This window comes from Salmo salar, chromosome 10 (assembly GCF_965601325.2).
Source record: "Salmo salar chromosome 10, fSalSal1, whole genome shotgun sequence".
Taxonomy (NCBI): domain Eukaryota; kingdom Metazoa; phylum Chordata; class Actinopteri; order Salmoniformes; family Salmonidae; genus Salmo; species Salmo salar.
Window position 1 is genome coordinate 90,253,731 of NC_138300.1, and position 18,466 is coordinate 90,272,196.

At 41.4% G+C, this 18,466-nt stretch overlaps 2 protein-coding genes across 8 annotated transcripts in view; both read left to right on the forward strand.

Moving 5' to 3' along the window:
- LOC106560824 (enhancer of mRNA-decapping protein 4) overlaps positions 1 to 11,591 on the forward strand; it is a 54,077-nt gene extending 42,486 nt beyond the window's left edge. For all 7 annotated transcript variants that reach the window (XM_045688201.2, XM_045688197.2, XM_014124159.3 and 4 more), the window contains 8 exons: positions 677 to 860; positions 1,682 to 1,837; positions 1,946 to 2,061; positions 2,534 to 2,699; positions 2,962 to 3,148; positions 3,538 to 3,757; positions 3,921 to 4,084; positions 6,756 to 11,591. In XM_045688201.2, the coding sequence (XP_045544157.1) occupies positions 677 to 860; positions 1,682 to 1,837; positions 1,946 to 2,061; positions 2,534 to 2,699; positions 2,962 to 3,148; positions 3,538 to 3,757; positions 3,921 to 4,084; positions 6,756 to 6,939 (1,377 nt within the window). In that variant the 3' untranslated portion in view covers positions 6,940 to 11,591. The remainder of the gene's footprint in view (positions 1 to 676; positions 861 to 1,681; positions 1,838 to 1,945; positions 2,062 to 2,533; positions 2,700 to 2,961; positions 3,149 to 3,537; positions 3,758 to 3,920; positions 4,085 to 6,755) is intronic.
- A 335-nt stretch (positions 11,592 to 11,926) lies between these two features.
- Positions 11,927 to 18,466, forward strand: part of LOC106560823 (neuritin) — a 28,607-nt gene continuing 22,067 nt past the window's right edge. Inside the window, exon 1 of the mRNA XM_014124157.3 lies at positions 11,927 to 12,146. Within this exon, the coding sequence (XP_013979632.1) occupies positions 12,092 to 12,146 (55 nt within the window). The 5' untranslated portion in view covers positions 11,927 to 12,091. The remainder of the gene's footprint in view (positions 12,147 to 18,466) is intronic.

Consider the following 18,466-nt stretch of genomic DNA (forward strand, 5'->3'; position numbering starts at 1 on the left):
GATTTGAATGATTTTTCACACTGGTCCCCCGTGGGAATCGAACCCACAACTCTGGCGTTGCAAACGCATGCTCTATCAACTGATCCACATGGGATAAGTAGATTATACAGTATACCTGGTTTGCTTAGACGTCATGGTCTTCTGAACTTTTGAAGTTCTCTGCTGCCAATGACTGGAACAAACTGCAAAAATCACTGAAGCTGGAGACTTATATTTCCGTCACAAACTTTAAGCATCAGCTGTCAGAGCAGCTTACCGATCATTGCACCTGTACATAGCCCATCTGTAAATAGCCCACCCAACTACCACATCCCCATATTATTAATTTTTTTGCTCCTTTGCACCCCAGTATCTCTACTTGCACATTCATCTTCTACAAATCTATCACTCCAGTGTTTAATTGCTAAATTGTAATTCTTTTGCCACTATGGCCTATTTATTGCCTTACCTCCTTAATCTCACCTCATTTGCACACACTGTATATAGACTTTTCTATTGTATTATTGACTCTACGTTTGTTAATCCCATGTGTAACTCTGTTGTTTGTGTCGCACTGCTTTGCTTTACGTTGGCCAGGTATCAGTTGTAAATGAGAACTTGTTCTCAACTGGCCCACCTGGTTAAATACAGGTGAAATAAATACACTTTCCTCTCTGTCATCTGATGTGACCTGTAGCAGATGAACCCAGAGGTGCTGGAAGAGCTCCTGATTTTGCTCCGTAACCAGCAGAGGGAGATAGCGGAGCTCCATCAGAGTCAGCTGGAGCTGCTTCAGAGAGTGACAGGACACATGGACGCCGTGCAGAGCTCTGTCATAGCCCACGTAGAGCACGTCATGGTCAGCCAGCAGGAGCACGAACGTATCCTTACAACTGGGATATGTTACAAATTCCAATAACTCCTAGACCTCCCTTTTTCTGGTACCATCAAATTATAAATGATATAAGCCGTTCCCCAAAGCAGCTGCTTTGTTTACAAAGAGCACACGACAAGGAGCAAAAGGAAGCTTTCGTGACGATCTACTGTTCTGCAGCTCAAGAGGGGTGATCAAGTCACACTTGAAATTCATTACTGCCAGCTAAATATTTTAGAACTATAAGTGTAACTATCTAATACATTATTTCCAGCTCTAGGCTCCAGTTATGCATTTGTTGGCTAACTTGCTAGCTTGTAAGATCAAGCTTCTTGGTTACAGCAGACACACTCAATCCCCTCCTGGATCAAGATCCTTGTGGTCTAATATTTGTTTTGTGCTTTGCAGCAAACCTTTTGAGATAGTTGTGCGACTTTGAGCTGGAGGGTCTGTTCTTGCAATCTGTTTTATTTTTGATCACGCTTGTTAGCATTTATCTAGCGTCCGCTATAGGAATTCTCTAGTACTTTGTTAGCATAACTGTTTATATATATTTATTTATTTTTTGCCGGAAATACTGTATACCCCGGTATGGTACAGGAACGGTAGGAAGGTATTAAAATCTGGACACCGTCCAACCATGATCACTGCAATATATAGGGCCGTGTTATGAATGCAAATATTGTAGTTTAAACGGATTTAAATTCAAATGAACCAAGAACCTTATGTCTTCTAGAAAGGTGCGTAATTAAGACCATTATTTTGTTGCATCAACCCAGCACACAAGTTCCTCTTGTGTCTGATCCTTGACCCGGCGTTGATTCTCAGAGAGGAGAATGGAGAGAATCCTAGCAGAGGGACACAACCGTAACCAGCAGCTCCAGGAGCATCTCTCGCAGCAGCTGGGTCAAACTCTCAGTAACACCCTTTGTAATCGGCTGGACAAGACTCTCCGAGAGGAGATGAAGAAGACTGTTCCTCCCAGTTAGTACACTTCCTTCATTTTTCCTATAACATATTCTGTTTTTTTAACAAATAAGTGTTTCACTATGTAAAATCACTGAGAGGTAACTGTTTGGACTTACTTCACAGCTATCACCAAGAGCCTGGAGCCTGTCACTGCCCAGATGAGTAACACCATTGCTGCTAAGCTGACAGCTGTGGAGGCAGCACTGAAGGAGAATGTTAGCAAAGTCGTGAAGTCAAAGGTTAGTGGCAACTTTCAGATCATCATGGTCTCTAGAGCAGCATTTCCCAAGCTTGGGGTTGAAAATGGGATTGCGAGATAAATACATTATAATATACCGCTTAGTTCATAGAACCGCGGTCATGTGAGTAACCTTCGATATCTGCTATTAGGGGTTCTGTTTTTTTTCCCTAGACATTTGGTTAACTTTTGAACGGTTGAGGCTGTAAGCTGTAAAGACACAATTTTCTGAAAGCTAAGACTCTCAGAAACACATGTCTTTCCTTCCACGGCTCTCGCATATTAAAATGGGGTCGTGGGATAAAAAAGTTTGGTAACCTCTGCTCTAGAGCCTAGGTTGGTCATTGGATCAAGGAATGTAAAGTTGTCATAGCTCACTTATTCAGTACTCTCTTATTCAGTCTTCAGTCAAAATGCACACATAAAAATTACCTGAAGCATTCATCTTTATCCCTTTATCCCTTCCTGTGCAGAACACCACAGATGCTATTGGCCGGGCAGCTGCCGAGGCAATGCAGGGGCCTATCCAGGCTGCCTACAAAGATGCTTTCCAGGGCATTGTGCTGCCTGTGTTTGAGAGGGGCTGCCAGTCTATGTTCCAGCAGATCAATGAGAGCTTCAAGCAGGGCACCCATGAGTGTAAGACAATCCTATTACCAACTGTTAACCCTCAGCATTTCTAATCCAGGCTGTTTCTTAGCTTTATGCAGTACCACGAGAGCAAGGTCAAGAACTTCGCATTTATCATATGTTTATTTCAAGAAGAGCTGTGGGCTTTGTATGCATTGTAAATATTTGCTATATTTGTTTATTCAGCTGATTTTATATTACGCTAACAGCACATCTGAATATGCCTGACAGATCTTTGTGTCGTACTGAGGATGTTTGTTTTCCTCTGTAGATATCCAGCAACTGGAGACCCATGTGAAGAACAAGAAGCAGCATGAGCAGGAAGCACGGGATCCTATGATTGGCCAGCTGCAACAGATGATTGACACGTTCCAGAACTCAACGGATCAGCTGGCCACCACCATCACAGCAAGTGTCCGCTCTGAGGTCCAGCATCAGCTCCACATGACGGTGGGAAAGTAAGTCTAACCAACACCCAACAGAAAGCTCTTCTTCTTTTTTTTTGTATTAGTGATTGGTAAAGCAACTAGAGATTGATCAGACATCCCAAACAGATGCCTTAGCAAGCAGTTTGGGTTGCCATATTGAGTGGCTGTGTAATGGATTTGTTGAGCAGAAACAAACACCTTAATCCTGGCTTAATTTCAGTACATAAATTCGATTGAACCACAGTTTGCGACGCAATTAATTTCATGGCACTTGAGTTTATAGATTTTTAAGTTGGACTGAATAACTTTATAAAGTGTTTAAAAAATGTCTGTTTAGGAATTTACACATTTTCGACCATTTCAATATTTTGATAGTGTACCTTGGGTATATAACGGTGCCGGTTCGGTCTTGTATCCAGCTTGCAGGACTCGATCCTGACCCAGGTGCAGCGCATTGTGAAGGGTGAGGTGAGTATGGCCATGAAGGAGCAGCAGGCAGCTGTGAACTCCAGCATCATGCAGGCCATGCGCTCTGCTGCAGGCACGCCTGTCCCCACTGCTCACCTGGACTACCAGGCCCAGCAAGCCAGCATCCTGCAGCTGCTGCAGCAGGGACAGCTCAACCAGGCCTTCCAACAGGTGAGAGTCCTGCTCCCCTCTGCCTCCCTGATACACCTCCACCCATCACATCACAGGCTCACAGCCTCTCCTGTCCAATGCGTGGTGGATGTCAGAGGGCATCATTTAAAGATACCTGTGGCGTCTGAGCTGTCTCTTCTCCTCCGACCACCCTCCTCTATAGGCCCTGTCAGCCTCTGACCTGAACCTGGTTCTGTATGTGTGCGAGACCATCGACTCCCAGCAGGTGTTTGGACAGCATCCCTGCCCCCTCATCCAGCCAGTGCTGCTGTCCCTCATACAGCAGCTGTCCACTAACCTGGCCACACGCTCTGAGCTCAAGATCAGGTACGCATGCGCCCCCACAGGAGCATGTTATAAGTTGGCTGGAAACATAGGAAACTGTTGATCGTGAAAAACCCAGCAGCGTTCTAGACGCAAACTGGTGCACCTGGCACCTACTACCATACCCTGTTCAAAGGCACTTAAATCTTTTGTCTTGCCCATTTACCCTCTGAATGGCACACATACACAACACATGTCTCAATTCTCTCAAGGCTTAAATATCCTTTAACCTCTTACATTAGATGTGCCGCTAGCGGAACGCCTCGCCAATATCCAATGATAGAGCGTGGCGCGAATTACGAACACCTCAGAAATCCCAAAACTTCAATTTTTCAAACATATGACTATTTTACACCATTTTAAAGACAAGACTCTCCTTTATCTAACCACATTGTCCGATTTCAAAAAGGCTTTACAACGAAAGCAAAACATTGGATTATTTCAGGAGAGTACCCAGCCAGAAATAATCACACACCCATTTTTCAAGCTAGCATATGTCACAAAAACCAAAACCACAGCTAAATGCAGCACTAACCTTTGATGATCTTTATCAGATGACACTCCTAGGACATTATGTTATACAATACATGCATGTTTTGTTCAATCAAGTTCATATTTATATCAAAAACCAGCTTTTTACATTAGCATGTGACGTTCAGAACTAGCATACCCACCAAAAACTTCCAGTGAATTTACTAAATGACTCACGATAAACGTTCACAAAAAACATAACAATTATTTAAAGAATTATAGATGCAGAACTCCTTTATGCAATCGCGGTGTCCGATTTTAAAATAGCTTTTCGGTGAAAGCACATTTTGCAATATTCTGAGTAGATAGCCCGGCCATCATGGCTAGCTATTTTGACACCCAAGTTTGGCACTCGCCAAACTCAGATTTACTATAAGAAAAATTGGATTACCTTTGCTGTTCTTCGTCAGAATGCACTCCCAGGACTTCTACTTCAACACCCAATGTTGTTTTTGTTCCAAATAATCCATAGTTATATCCAAATAGCTGCGTTTTGTTCTTGCGTTCAAGACACTATCCGAAGGGTGACGCTCCGGCGCGTATCGTGACAAAACATTTCAAAATATTCCATTACCGTACTTCGAAGCATGTCAAACGCTGTTTAAAATAAATTTTTATGCGATTTTTCTCGTAAAATAGCGATAATATTCCAACCGGGAGACCTTGTTTTCGTTCAAACACTGAAAATAGAAAATGGAGTCTTCACATGCACGCGCGCACCCATGTCATTGTTCTCAGAACGACCACTTTCCAAAAGCCCTACTGTTTTTCGCCCAGGGACTGCAGAGTCATCATTCCCCGTTCTGGCGCCTTCTGAGAGCCTATGGGAGCCTTAGAAAATGTCACGTTACAGCAGAGATCCTCTATTTTCGATAAAGAGGCTATATAGAAGGACAAGAAATGGTCAGACAGGGCACTTCCTGTATGGAATCTTCTCAGGTTTTGGCCTGCCATATGAGTTCTGTTATACTCACAGACACCATTCAAACAGTTTTAAAAACTTTAGGGTGTTTTCTATCCAAATCAAATAATTATATGCATATTCTAGTTTCTGGGCAGGAGTAATAACCAGATTAAATCGGGTACGTTTTTTATCCGGCCGTGAAAATACTGCCCCCTATCCTAAACAGGTTAACCTGTCTCCTCCCCTTCATCTACACTGATTGAAGTGGATTTAACAAATTACATCAATAAGGGATCATAGTTTTCAGCTTGAGATTTAAATATTTTGTTTGTGCTCTCTTTTACAAGCCTCCCTCAAGCAACATACTGACTGACAAACCTTAGTCACATTTCCTCCATGTTGAGCTGTGTCAAACTGCAGCTCGAATGCTTTTTACGCGTTTAGACCACAGTAAGAAATGTGTGTAGTAGGAACATGACAGGCCTATGAATATGAAAACATGTCCAGACAATGCGCTGCCAAGTCCCTTTTTACTGCTCTTTAAGAGCTCAAATGATCAGTCTTAATCCAGTTTGAATGGCACCCTAAACTATCAGCCTGATACTGGCCAGTTGTTGAGACTTCTACACCATCTGTGGGACTGAATCTGTAGCTGAGGCTGTACATATGAAGGGCCTTTTTCAAACACTCCATTGCCTTTTTTAATGCATGGTACGAAATATCTGTTGTATAAACTTATTTTGACCTCAAAATTTAAGGACTGTCACAGTGTAACTTTGAGCAAGGGCATATCGGTCTCAGTAGAGAAGAGACCTGATTGGGCTGTTGTCCAAGGTATGTGATATATATAAATGTAGGGCTTTGCTGAAATTAGAGGGAAATTGGTCCCTTTGAGCGTTGGGAGGTTAATGGCTCTTAAGCCCCAAGATTACCATTGAGAGAACTGTGCTTAGAGGTTTTAAATGCTTTGGATTGGGTCTGCAGCTGTAAAATTGGAACAATCTGATGCGACGCATTTGGGTTGAGCCACTGGATTGGGTAACAGGACAGTGCTGCTGGGCGATCAGGGTCACTCCACTGCATTTACTGTTTTAATCAAGCCATTCAAATCTTTGCCATCGGCTGCAAGGTAATTAGGGCAACTTTGTCGGGACATGCAAGCCAATAACACTATTGGCTTAAATGGTACAATCCGAGTCTTCTAAAAGCCCACGGTAATCTTCTCTCTGTCTGTATCAGTTACTTGGAGGATGCTGTGATGAACCTGGACCATGGGGATCCGGTGACGAGGGACCACATGAGTGCGGTGCTGTCCCAGGTCCGACAGAAGCTGTTCCAGTTCCTGCAGCAGGACCCACACAGTCCTCTCAGCAAGAGAGCCCGGCGCCTGGTGATGATGCTTCAGGGCCTGGTCAATCACTAGTTCTGTGGTTGGCGCCTAATGATATTTAGCCCCTTCACTTCCCTGTTCTGCTCCCACACAGTTAGAACAAAGTGCAGTGAGTTTCATTGAAGTGCTGAGGGGAGCAGAGCTGTCGTTAAAGAGATGTGAGCATGATCTACAGTGCCATTGGAAAGTATTCAGACCCCTTGACTTTTTCCACATTTTGTTAGGTTACAGCCTTATTATAAAATTGATTACATAGTTTTTTTCCCCTCATCAATCTACACAGATTACCCAATAATGACAAAGCAAAGATGTTTGCTAATTTATGAAAAATGTAAATATTACATTTACAAAGTTTTCAGACCCTCTTCTTGGGTATGATGCTACAAGCTTGGCACACTTATATTTGGGGGGTTTCTCTGCAGATCCTATCAAGCTCTGTCAGGTTGGATGGGGAGTGTCACTGCACAGCTCTTTTCAGGTCTCTCCAGAGATGTTTGATCAGGTTCAAGTCCGGGCTCTGGCTGGGCCACTCAAGGACATTCAGAGACTTTTCCCGAAGCCACTCCTGCGTTGTCTTGGTTTTGTGCTTAGGGTCGTTGTCCTGTTGGAAGGTGAACCTTCGCCTCAGTCTTAAGTCCTGATCGCTCTGGAGTAGGTTTTCATCAAGGATCTCTCTGTACTTTGCTCTATTTCATCTTTGCCTCGATCCTGACTGGTATACCAGTCACTGCCGCTGAAAAACATCCCACAGCATGCTGCCGCCACCACCATGCTTCGCCGTAGGGATGGTGCCAGGTTTCCTCCAGACGTGATGCTTGGCATTCAGGACAAAGAGTTCAATCTTGGTTTCATCAGAGCAGAGAATCTTGTTTCTCATGGTCTGAGAGTCCTTAAGGTGCCTTTTGGCAAACTCCAAGCAGGCTATCGTGTGCCTTTTACTGAGTGGCGGCTTCCGTCTGGCCAGTCTACCATAAAGGCCTGATTTGGTTGAGTGCTGCAGAGACGGTTGTCCATCTGGAAGGTTCTCCCATCTCCACAGAGGAACTCTGGGGCTCTGTCAGTGACCATCGGTTTCTTGGTCACCTCCCTGACCAAGGCCCTTCTCCCCAGATTGCTCAGTTTGGTCAGGTGGCCAGCTCTAGGAAGAGTATTGGTAGTTCCAAATTTCTTCCATTTAAGGTGTTCTTGGGACCCTTCAATGCTGCAGACATTTTTGTTGGTACCCTTCCCCAGATCTTTGCCTCGACACAATCCTGCCTCGGAGCTCTATGGACAATTTCTTCGACCTCATGGCTTTGTTTTTGCTCGGACATGCACTGTCAACTGTGCGACCTTTATATAGACAGGTGTGTACCTTTCTAAATCTTGTCCAATAAATTGAATTTACCACAGGTGGACTCCAATCAAGTTGTAGAACCATCTCAAGGATGATCAATGGAAACAAGATGCACCTGAGCTCAATTTCGAGTCTCATAGCAAAGGGTCTGAATACTTATGTAAATAAGGTCATTTCTGTTTTTTATTTTTAATACATTTGAAAAATGTCTAAAAAGCTGTTTTTGCCTTGTCATTATTGGTTATTGTGTGTAGATTGCTGAGGACATTTATTTAATCAACTTTAGAATAAGGCTATAACGTAATAAAATGTGGGAAAAGTCAAGGGGTCTGAACACTTTCCGATGGCTCTGCACTTTCTGTACCCTCGACACTTTTTGATGCATTGTACATCGTAATGGAACATTTTGTTTTATCTTTAATTTTTACGTGTAGAAATGGCAAGAACAGACTGGGTTTGCCCTTTTTGGACTTGTGTAGATTGAAGGATTTTTTTCAGTGGGAAACCCGCTGTTCATGAGTACTACGAACCTTGCCATTACCTTCTATTTGTCTTTTCCCTGTCATATCCACAAGAGACTGTTTGAGAAATACCTATCCTAAATGTAGACAGTCGTTACAGATGGATGGGCCTTTTATGTTGTATTATGTTTTCTGTATATTCAACCATTCTGTTAAATCCAGTGTTCTGACTTTAGTTCAGAATGCTATTTCGCTTTGAGGGACTTCTACAGTAGGCTTTCAATCTACACCGTTAGTATTTCCTTTCTCTGATATTTCCGTGTTACTATGTGCATAGGACAGGAGTATGCTTGTGGAGTCTTAGAAACGGCCTTCCACCTGTATAGCTTTATAAAGTCAACTCTTTTGATGGCACCTCAACGAAATTCACTCATGTCCATGAAAAATGTTTTTCTTTCTTTGCCCAGGGTGTTTTTTTTTTATATACCAACAATCCTTAACATTTCTAAGACTTGTATGATTTCATGAACTTGCTTGAAGACTTATTGAATTAGTTATAATCCATAGAAAATGCTTCTAACAAATTGTTACTTATACTGGCCTCGTTTTTGCATCAAGATATCCAAGTTATGTTTGTAAACCTGATGTACTTCTCCTGTTCTTTAGAGGGCAGCCCTTTGTTTGAATGCAATCACATTAATAATTTTTAGCATGGTTTCTTTTAGGCTACTTGCAAAGTCTAGTTGGAAAGTTTAACAAAACTGGGAGCATGGCTTAATGTATTAAAACGTATTTGTCTTCTAAACAAGTTAAAATGGTCTAATTATCTAGGGACAGACCTGTGAAACTCCACAATGTTGGGTTGCATTATGAATGTCAACTCCACAATGTTGGGTTGCATTATGAATGTCAACTGCACAATGTTGGGTTGCATTATGAATGTCAACTCCACAATGTTGGGTTGCATTATGAATGTCAACTCCACAATGTTGGGTTGCATTATGAATGTCAACTCCACAATGTTGGGTTGCATTATGAATGTCAACTGCACAATGTTGGGTTGCATTATGAATGTCAACTCCACAATGTTGGGTTGCATTATGAATGTCAACTCCACAATGTTGGGTTGCATTATGAATGTCAACTGCACAATGTTGGGTTGCATTATGAATGTCAACTCCACAATGTTGGGTTGCATTATGAATGTCAACTCCACAATGTTGGGTTGCATTATGAATGTCAACTCCACAATGTTGGGTTGCATTATGAATGTCAACTGCACAATGTTGGGTTGCATTATGAATGTCAACTCCACAATGTTGGGTTGCATTATGAATGTCAACTGCACAATGCCTACTATGCCGCTGGTCAGTTGATTGTCATGCAAATAAGACGTGTTGGTTTTCCCTCTCAAACCTTTCATGTGCAGGAACAAAACATTTATAGTAAGTGCCTTATTGTACTTCACTGATGGGGATTTGGCCTCCACTACCTTTTAGATGTTATGCCATTTGAAACGATTGTGTAAATGAACCGTATTTGCCTGACTGTAAAAGAGTGCGTTACTGTGTTTTCACGCACACTTATTAATGACTTCTTTTGCAAACAAGGTTTCAAATGGCACAGGAAGAACATCTTTGCATTAGGTATACAAACATGATTTGACGATAGAGAGGCTAGCTAGAATAGGTCTCATCAATTATTGCTTATGTAATTCCACTTTACTGTAGGAGAGATGGGAAATGTTTAAACCATGCTCATCTTGTCTTGCCAATTCCAAAATGTCAATCTCTGCTATTGATGTCTTGTCATCTAATTTCAAGGACAGTTACTTGTTATTAACGTTCTGGTGTCATCGTTTAACATTCCTTTCTTAGAAATAAAGTGGAATGAGGGGGACATAGGGAAGTGTGAGCTAAGCTTGGAGGTGGTTTTTGCCAGACTCTCTTATTCTTTTATTCCGGTTGTGGCCTGATGGATTGTTCAAATGGCTTGTAAAATCAAATCTGGTTGGAATAGCACCCTCTTTCAAGGATGTTCTTAAAGTGCTGGCAAGAAACACCTCCATTGTTTAAAATTTAGGAAGAAAAAAATTCCTGACGTTTGGCACAATTCGTGCTTCAGAGGAAAATAGACAGAAAATGAGACATGCTTATTTTACCAGGTCAGAATTATGTTTGACCATAGTAGTGGTTGGTTTGATAAGCACTTTTTGGTGTTCCAATTTATTTAACAGGACTTGTTGAAAGTTGATTCTCAACTCCCAGTTTTTCTTTGCTTCAATTATTTGAGTTTCATCAGTGAACACTATATAGTTGCTCGGTCATCTTCAGCTGCTGATTGATTGACAAAACGCTAGGTATGCCTGTATGCTCAGGAGAACCATGCATAAAAATCAAACTACTATATTCAAGGTTATAAGCCATCTGTATTACCAAGCCACAAAGCTGTGTAAAGCAGACAGTAATGTCTGTATTTTCTCCAAGGTTGGGAGTGAGGACGAATCTGTCCTTGGTGGAGGAGGTTGATGATCCATCTTTTATTGTATTAAGTTACATGTCTGGTAACTGGAATAGCAGTTGTTTGACCTGAAGTGTAAAGGCGGGATGGTTTCGAAGCTCTTAGTTTTACTTATGTTTCATATTGATCAGGGTTAAGCAACAAGAATCAGACATGAATGTTGATAATAGTAAGCTTGTACATAAACGCTATACAATCTAAATATTTTTTCCTAGTTTGCAAAAACAATGAAATCATGTTTTGTGTATTACTCATTTTGATCGTTTGTAATTTCCATCGTGCTTTGTTCCCTGTGCTTGGATTGTTGTATATTTTTACTCGTTTCTTTTACCCTAAACGTTTTTGGAATAAAAAAAGAACATGGTTAATGCATTGCATAGTGCCCTTTATTTCACATGTAGCCTATTCGACACCACGTTTACGTTTTTACATTTTGTGGTAAAGATAATAGCCGAATCCCCCTTCTATATAGGAGTTATTTGAAGCGGGTGCATAAACGCGCGCGTCAAACTAAAGATATAAGCATGTTTTTTTCCCATGAGGATGAACATGGGTTAATTGCCACATTGGGGTTAAAATATCACTTTTCTCCCCTACATATCGGTATCCATCTAATGGGTCATGATAGGTGGAGACGAGATTTTGAGTCTGCCCTACTCCGCGCAAATTCGCCCTCCCTCACGCACACTAGATACACCATAGAGGCATACATAAGAGTAGGCGCTCTTCTCATGAACATGATACTGAGCAACGCTCTCACCTATGTAGCAAAGTAGCTGTGCTCAGCAAACGGATTGTAACACTTTGACGCGGATTTTTACTTGTTTCAGACGCGTCTTTTTCATGAATTGAGTGGCTCCTGAGCAGAATGGTATCCCTCGTGAATTACGCGTGTATTTTCTTGCCTCTTGCTCTCCATCTGAGTAAGTGTTCACTTAGAAATAATATTTGTTTTTCTATAGAAATAACAGTAATGTTTAATTTGTTCGTACTATGTGGGGGTTCTTGGGTGGGATTTATTAAATACACCTCTAAATTATAGGGGAACGAGTCGCGCTAAAGTGGACACCAGAAAATATTTCACATTTTATCAGTGCCTAGGTACAAAATTCGTCAGTTCAAAATGTTTTATTATATAAATGTTTGAATGGATAATTAACAGATTTGCTGACGTAAAACTAGGTTACAGACTAAAATGAGTTAAATGATTGCAAAGAGATGAGGCAAGTAAACAGTTGATAACATTTTTTTAGTCGTTTTACCATATTTGGTCGTATTGTTTAGTAGGTCCTATTATATAGTATTATATTAGTCGTCTACCATTGTAGTAGATTTGAATTCACATGCGCTTTGTTCTTGGGTAGCCTATTACACTACATTCCCAAGCGCAGTCGAAGCGTCAGCGTGTGTGGCGTCAGTGAATACAAAATCTAGAAGAACAAATTTGCACTGTCTAGTTATTATAATAGCCTAAGCATTATATTGTCTGCATTCTGAAATAGTTGTATGCTCTCTCGGGACAACTGAACCCGTCACCTCGATTCCCTCCGCGTATTCCTCACAAAGGAGGGGCTGACGTAATAGCCTACTATCCATTGGGGAATTGAATGCGAAAAGATGCCAATGGAAATGAATAATGAATGAATCGCATTTGCCTTCCCCTGATAGACTCCATAAAGTAGCACAGGTATCTCATCTGAACCTGTGTGGCTCGCAAGCAGAATAGCCCTCCTTTCGATCAGTGCGGATCATAGCCATCCCTCAACCTTAACTTATTTTCGTGTGAAACATATTGGTAAAAAAAAAAAGCACACACACCACACAACCTTTAGAAGGATTATCCCAGGAGGTTATCATGTTATGCTACTTTTCCCTGGCGCTCAGTATTGGCAGCCTTCATTCTGCATAATATTAGAGAGAAAGTATTATCTGTCCGGTGAGTAGTCGACCTTTATAGTCATACAGCGTCGAATGTGCATCGCCCATACATACTATAGGCCAGGGATCGACTAGATTCAGGTGCAGGACACATTTTAGTTGAGTGGATGGTCAGGGGTCCAGAACACAAGACGCTTAAACAGATGTTATCATATACAAACATAAGAAAGGTTAGAATTTTTTTTGTCAAATAATATATCTGTTGGGGCTTTTTATGGTCACTTTTCCAGTCTACAAATGATTTGTAATGATGTCTCTCTATTATGCATGGGAAAACTTTCGATCAGATTTGGGGAACCCCGCTATATATGTTAGACCAGCCATTGAGAGAAAAATGAAAGATATAACAGGATTCTCTCTCAATTTATGCCTCTGTGGTTTGAGAGTGTTCTAAAGGCATTTTACTGCAGTACACAGGCATATGAAGCAGATATTACTTCCTCATTAAATCAGGTTCATGCTCTCTAGTAGAATTGCATCCACTTTCCTCTCTCTTCGTGACTATTCATTACTGATCTTCATTTCCCCATGATAATTCATGGTTCACACCCATATCACACATTTTCACACCAACCATGTCCTCCTCATTTTTATTCAGCCTTTGCATATAATATCTATCAGATCACCGGTCTGGTACATCTACCATCCCAGTCCTCGCTGTACTTCAATGGATAATCTGCAACTTTGTAGTCATCTCATCAACATAGCTCCAACACCTCACAATTAAGGCAATATAAAGTGCCTCTCCTGAATCCTTTGTTTATAAATTAATCTTCTGATTCGGTTGCTGGAGAGTTTAGTAATTAAGGAGCATACGGGGAGGCATGGAGAGGAATTTAATTTCTCCACCTGAATTGTGCATGTGATTAATCAGACACAGCCCCTCTAAGCTTTCCACAACTTCACATCAGCCCTGTCCCAATAATTACCTCCTCCCCTCACCCTCTCCCTGTCTCCTCTCTCCAGCACAGACTTAAGAGTGGCGTGGAGTCCCTAAACAAACGCTGTGAAATGAAACAGCAGCCGTGCATGACACTCCGTGACACTCCACCCTCAGCCAAGGCTGAGAATTAATATTCATAGGTAGACCGACTTTTATACTTCTGTTTTGAGGAGTTACAGGAACTTGTTTCCTCTAGCACTAATGAGTCGTGTGTGATTCAGCTGTGACGTTGTGTCAGTGACTTGATGTGTTGTGTGCTTGGAGGGCTATTGAGGAAGAACAGAACTCCATTGGCTCCCAATGTGCCCAAGGTTGCTGCAACTTATGTCCCTGGTGCTTTGTTCTGTGTAGGCAGCAGATGCTCTCATGGGCGGGGGGTTGCGTACCGTAACTCTGAGGTATGGGCGTAGAAAGTCAGGTATCTCTTCCCATCTGTTTTCAAAGCAATGCTATACGTTTGGCTGAGATGAACAGTTCTAGGGTAGCTTCAGAGGTCAGGTCATAGAGAAGAGAACAAGGAGTAAAGGCCGAGAAAAGGTCAGATAGAGTGTGTGCAGTGGACACTAGGGCTGGACAGTGATGTAATTCCCGTCTGTTGTTGAGTGGAGTGAGCATGGAGCTTCAGCTCTGTGGAAGCCTGTGCTAACCCTGATAAGTTACAACTGGAAACTCAGGTGTTCTAGTCAATAAAAACAAATTAACTCCCAGAGTGGGTCAGTGCAGTTGTGTCCATTACAATGAGCCTCTCACTTACTCTCCATATGAGTGGGAGAGGGATCAATGTGCACAGGAAGCTCATTTATTAGTCAGATGGAGAATAGCCTACCATGGTCCTGGACCAGTACTAAGAACACAGAAACACAGAGGGAGAGAGGGATGCTGATGCTCAGTAGTCATAGAATGAACCGCATGGAGAAAGGCTCTTATCGGTGTGTCAGAGTGTTCTGTCACTGTCTCACTGAGTGCTTTGCTTTGTGTCAAAACTTCCATTCTGTCAACATGTGCTTAACAACTTCCAGGAAGTCAGTTCATTTTTACTCTAAATATCTGCATGAAGACTCCATCTGCGAATAGCATTTTTATTGAAATGTATTAGATTTCCCCGTACAATCTTCTGCAGTTCAAGACTAAGTAAGTAAGTAAGTAAGTCGCTCTGGATAAGAGCGTCTGCTAAATGACTTAAATGTAAATGTAAATGTGAAGACTACTCTAAACAGCGAGAGTTAGACGCATGAACACAACAGAACCCTGTGCTTCATGAACACAGCACAGGGAGTAAGGAGATGAAAACTGTTGCAGGGATTCCCTGCCCCATAGACCTGGGCTGGCATAATTAGCCAGGTTGTTGGTATTACCTCTGTGTGCTCTGGAGCCTCCACTTGTCACAGTGCCTCTGAGCTGGGGTGGCTAGCCTGGCACACTGTGGATGGGAGGTCTTGGCAAACCCAGCCAGAACGTTCAATCTTAGGGGCACTAGACATGTTAGCTGCTCAGGTAAACAGTTTTCCGATATTCATCTTTAATTCAAGCTCCGTTGTGAATTCTCTTAACAAGCCTTTAAGTTAAATGATGTAAAGATGAGGGGCGGCTGGCTAACTCCATGTAGAATCAACTCATCACTCTTGTTCAGAGATAATCTCTCTGGCCCCTTCATTTGTCTCAGTTTCAACAGTATGGGATACAGGAAACAAGGAATGCTGGCAGTGTACTCACAGAGGATATGTAACTGTTTGTAACCATCTCTTTAGCCATGTGGATCAAAGCAATGTGCCTGCAGCCTTTGATTCCAGCCAGGTCACCCTTGATACAAGTCATTATTCGACATCCACCCATGTCTGAGGACGTCGGAAGACGATGTGTTAACTGTCCACTAGGGGCAACAGTGAGCGCTGTTACCTTCAAGTAGGAATTTGCCTCTGATTCCATTGGTTGCAAGTTTGAATCCAGCAATATTATTTTTTAGATTTTTGTTTTAAGCCTATCCCAAACCTTAACCCTTAATGCCTAACCTTAAGATTTCTGAGTTAATGCCTAAACTTAACCTTAAACACTTCAAAATTTGACGTTTGCAACAACTTCAAAATGTAATGTTTGAGAAACCAGTGGTGGAAAGTACTTAAGTAAAAATACTTTAAAGTACTACTTGAGTAGTTTTTGGGGTATCTGTACTTTACTTTACTACTTATATTGTTGGCAATTTTTACTTGACCACATTCCTAAAGAAAATAATGTACTTTTTTCTCCTTACATTTTCCCTGACACCCAAAAGTACAAGTTACATTTTGAATGCTTAGCAGGACAGGAAAATGGTCTAATTCACACACTTATCAAGAGAACATCCCTGGTCATCCCTAATGCCTCTGATTTGGCAGACTCACTGAACACAAATGCTTAGTTTGTAAATGATGTCTGAGTGTTGAAGTGTGCCCCTGGCTATACGTAAATAAAAAAGAAAAGAAAATCATGCCGTCGGGTTTGCTTAATATAAGGAATTTTAAATGATATATACTTGTACTTTTACTTTTGATACTTAAGTATATTTTAGCGATTACATTTACTTTTGATACTTAAGTAAATTTTAAACCAAATACTTTTAGACTTTTACTCAAGTAGTATTTTACTGGGTGACTTTCACTTTTGCTTTAGTCATTTTCTATTAAGGTATCTTTACTTTTACTCAAGTATAACAATTGGGTACTTTTTCCACCACTGTGAGAAACATGGATGAACGTCTAATTCTGACATGAGACAGAGCTAGTTGCAGCTTCATGGGTTTTTTCTTTTTGTGGATCCATCCACTCATGTTCTTGTTTCCAATATTTATTTTAGGTAATCTTTTACAGTAAGTTGCTCTTACCTGTGTACTTACTTATACCTCTTGACCCCCTTGGGAGAATAGGGAGTCCACCATGGAACTCTCTTACCTGTGTAGTAACACTGCATGTAACAACACTAATATTAAAATGTTGTTACAGTACTTTAGCAATTGCAAAACAATATATTTGAGAGCAGATTTGTAATTACAGAAGTAGAATAGGTACTTTTAATATGCCTACACTACCGTTCAAAAGTTTGGGGTCACTTAGAAATGTCCTTGTTTTTGAAAGAAAAGCTCATTTTCTGTCTATTAAAATAACATCAAATTGATCAGAAATACAGTGTAGACATTGTTAATGTTGTAAATGAAACTACAGATTTTTTTATGGAATATCTAAATATTCATACAGAGGCCCATTATCAGCAACCATCACTCGTGTGTTCCAATGCATATTGTGTTAGCTAATCTAAGTTTATAATTTTAAAAGGCTAATTGATCATTAGAAAACTCTTTTGCAATTATGTTAGCACAGCTGAAAACTGTTGTTCTGATTAAAGAAGCAATAAAACTGTCCTTCTTTAGACAAGTTGAGTATCTGGAGCATCAGCATTTGTGGGTTCGATTACAGGCTCAAAATGGCCAGAAACAAAGACCTTTCTTCTGAAACTCGTCAGTCTATTCTTGTTCTGAGAAATTAAGGCTATTCCATGTGAGAAATTGCTAAGAAACTGAAGATCTCGTACAACACTGTGTACTATTCCCTTCACAGAACAGAGCAAACTGTCTCTAACCAGAATAGAAAGAGGAGTGGGAGGCCCTGGTGCACAACTGAGCAAGAGGACAAGTACATTAGTGTCTAGTTTGAGAAACAGACGCCTCACAAGTCAAACAGACGCCTTACAAGTCCTCAGTTGGCAGCTTCATTAAATAGTACCTGCAAAACACCAGTCTCAACGTCAACAGTGAAGGGGCGACTCCGGGCTGCTGACCTTCTAGGAAGAGTTGCAAAGAAAAAGCCATATCTCAGACTGGCCCATAAAGATTAAGATGGGCAAAACAGACACTAGACAGAGGGAGATTGGAAAAAAGTGTTATGGACAGATGAATCTAAGTTTGAGGTGTTCGGATCACAAAGAAGAACATTCGTGAAACGCAGAAAAAATGGAAAGATGCTGGAGGAGTGCTTGACGCCATCTGTCAAGCATGGTGGAAGCAATGTGATGGTCTGGGGGTGCTTTGGTGGTGGTAAAGTGGGAGATTTGTACAGGGTAAAAGGGATCTTGAAGAAGGAAGGCTATCACTCCATTTTGCAACGCCATGCCATACCCTGTGGACCACGCTTAAATGGAGCCAATTTCCTCCTACAACAGGACAATGACCCAAAGCACAGCTCCAAACTATGTATAAACTATTTAGGGAAGAAGCAGTCAGCTGGTATTCTGTCTATAATGGAGTGGCCAGCACAGTCACCGGATCTCAACCCTATTGAGCTGTTGTGGGAGCAGCTTGACCGTATGGTACATAAGAAGTGCCCATCAAGCTAA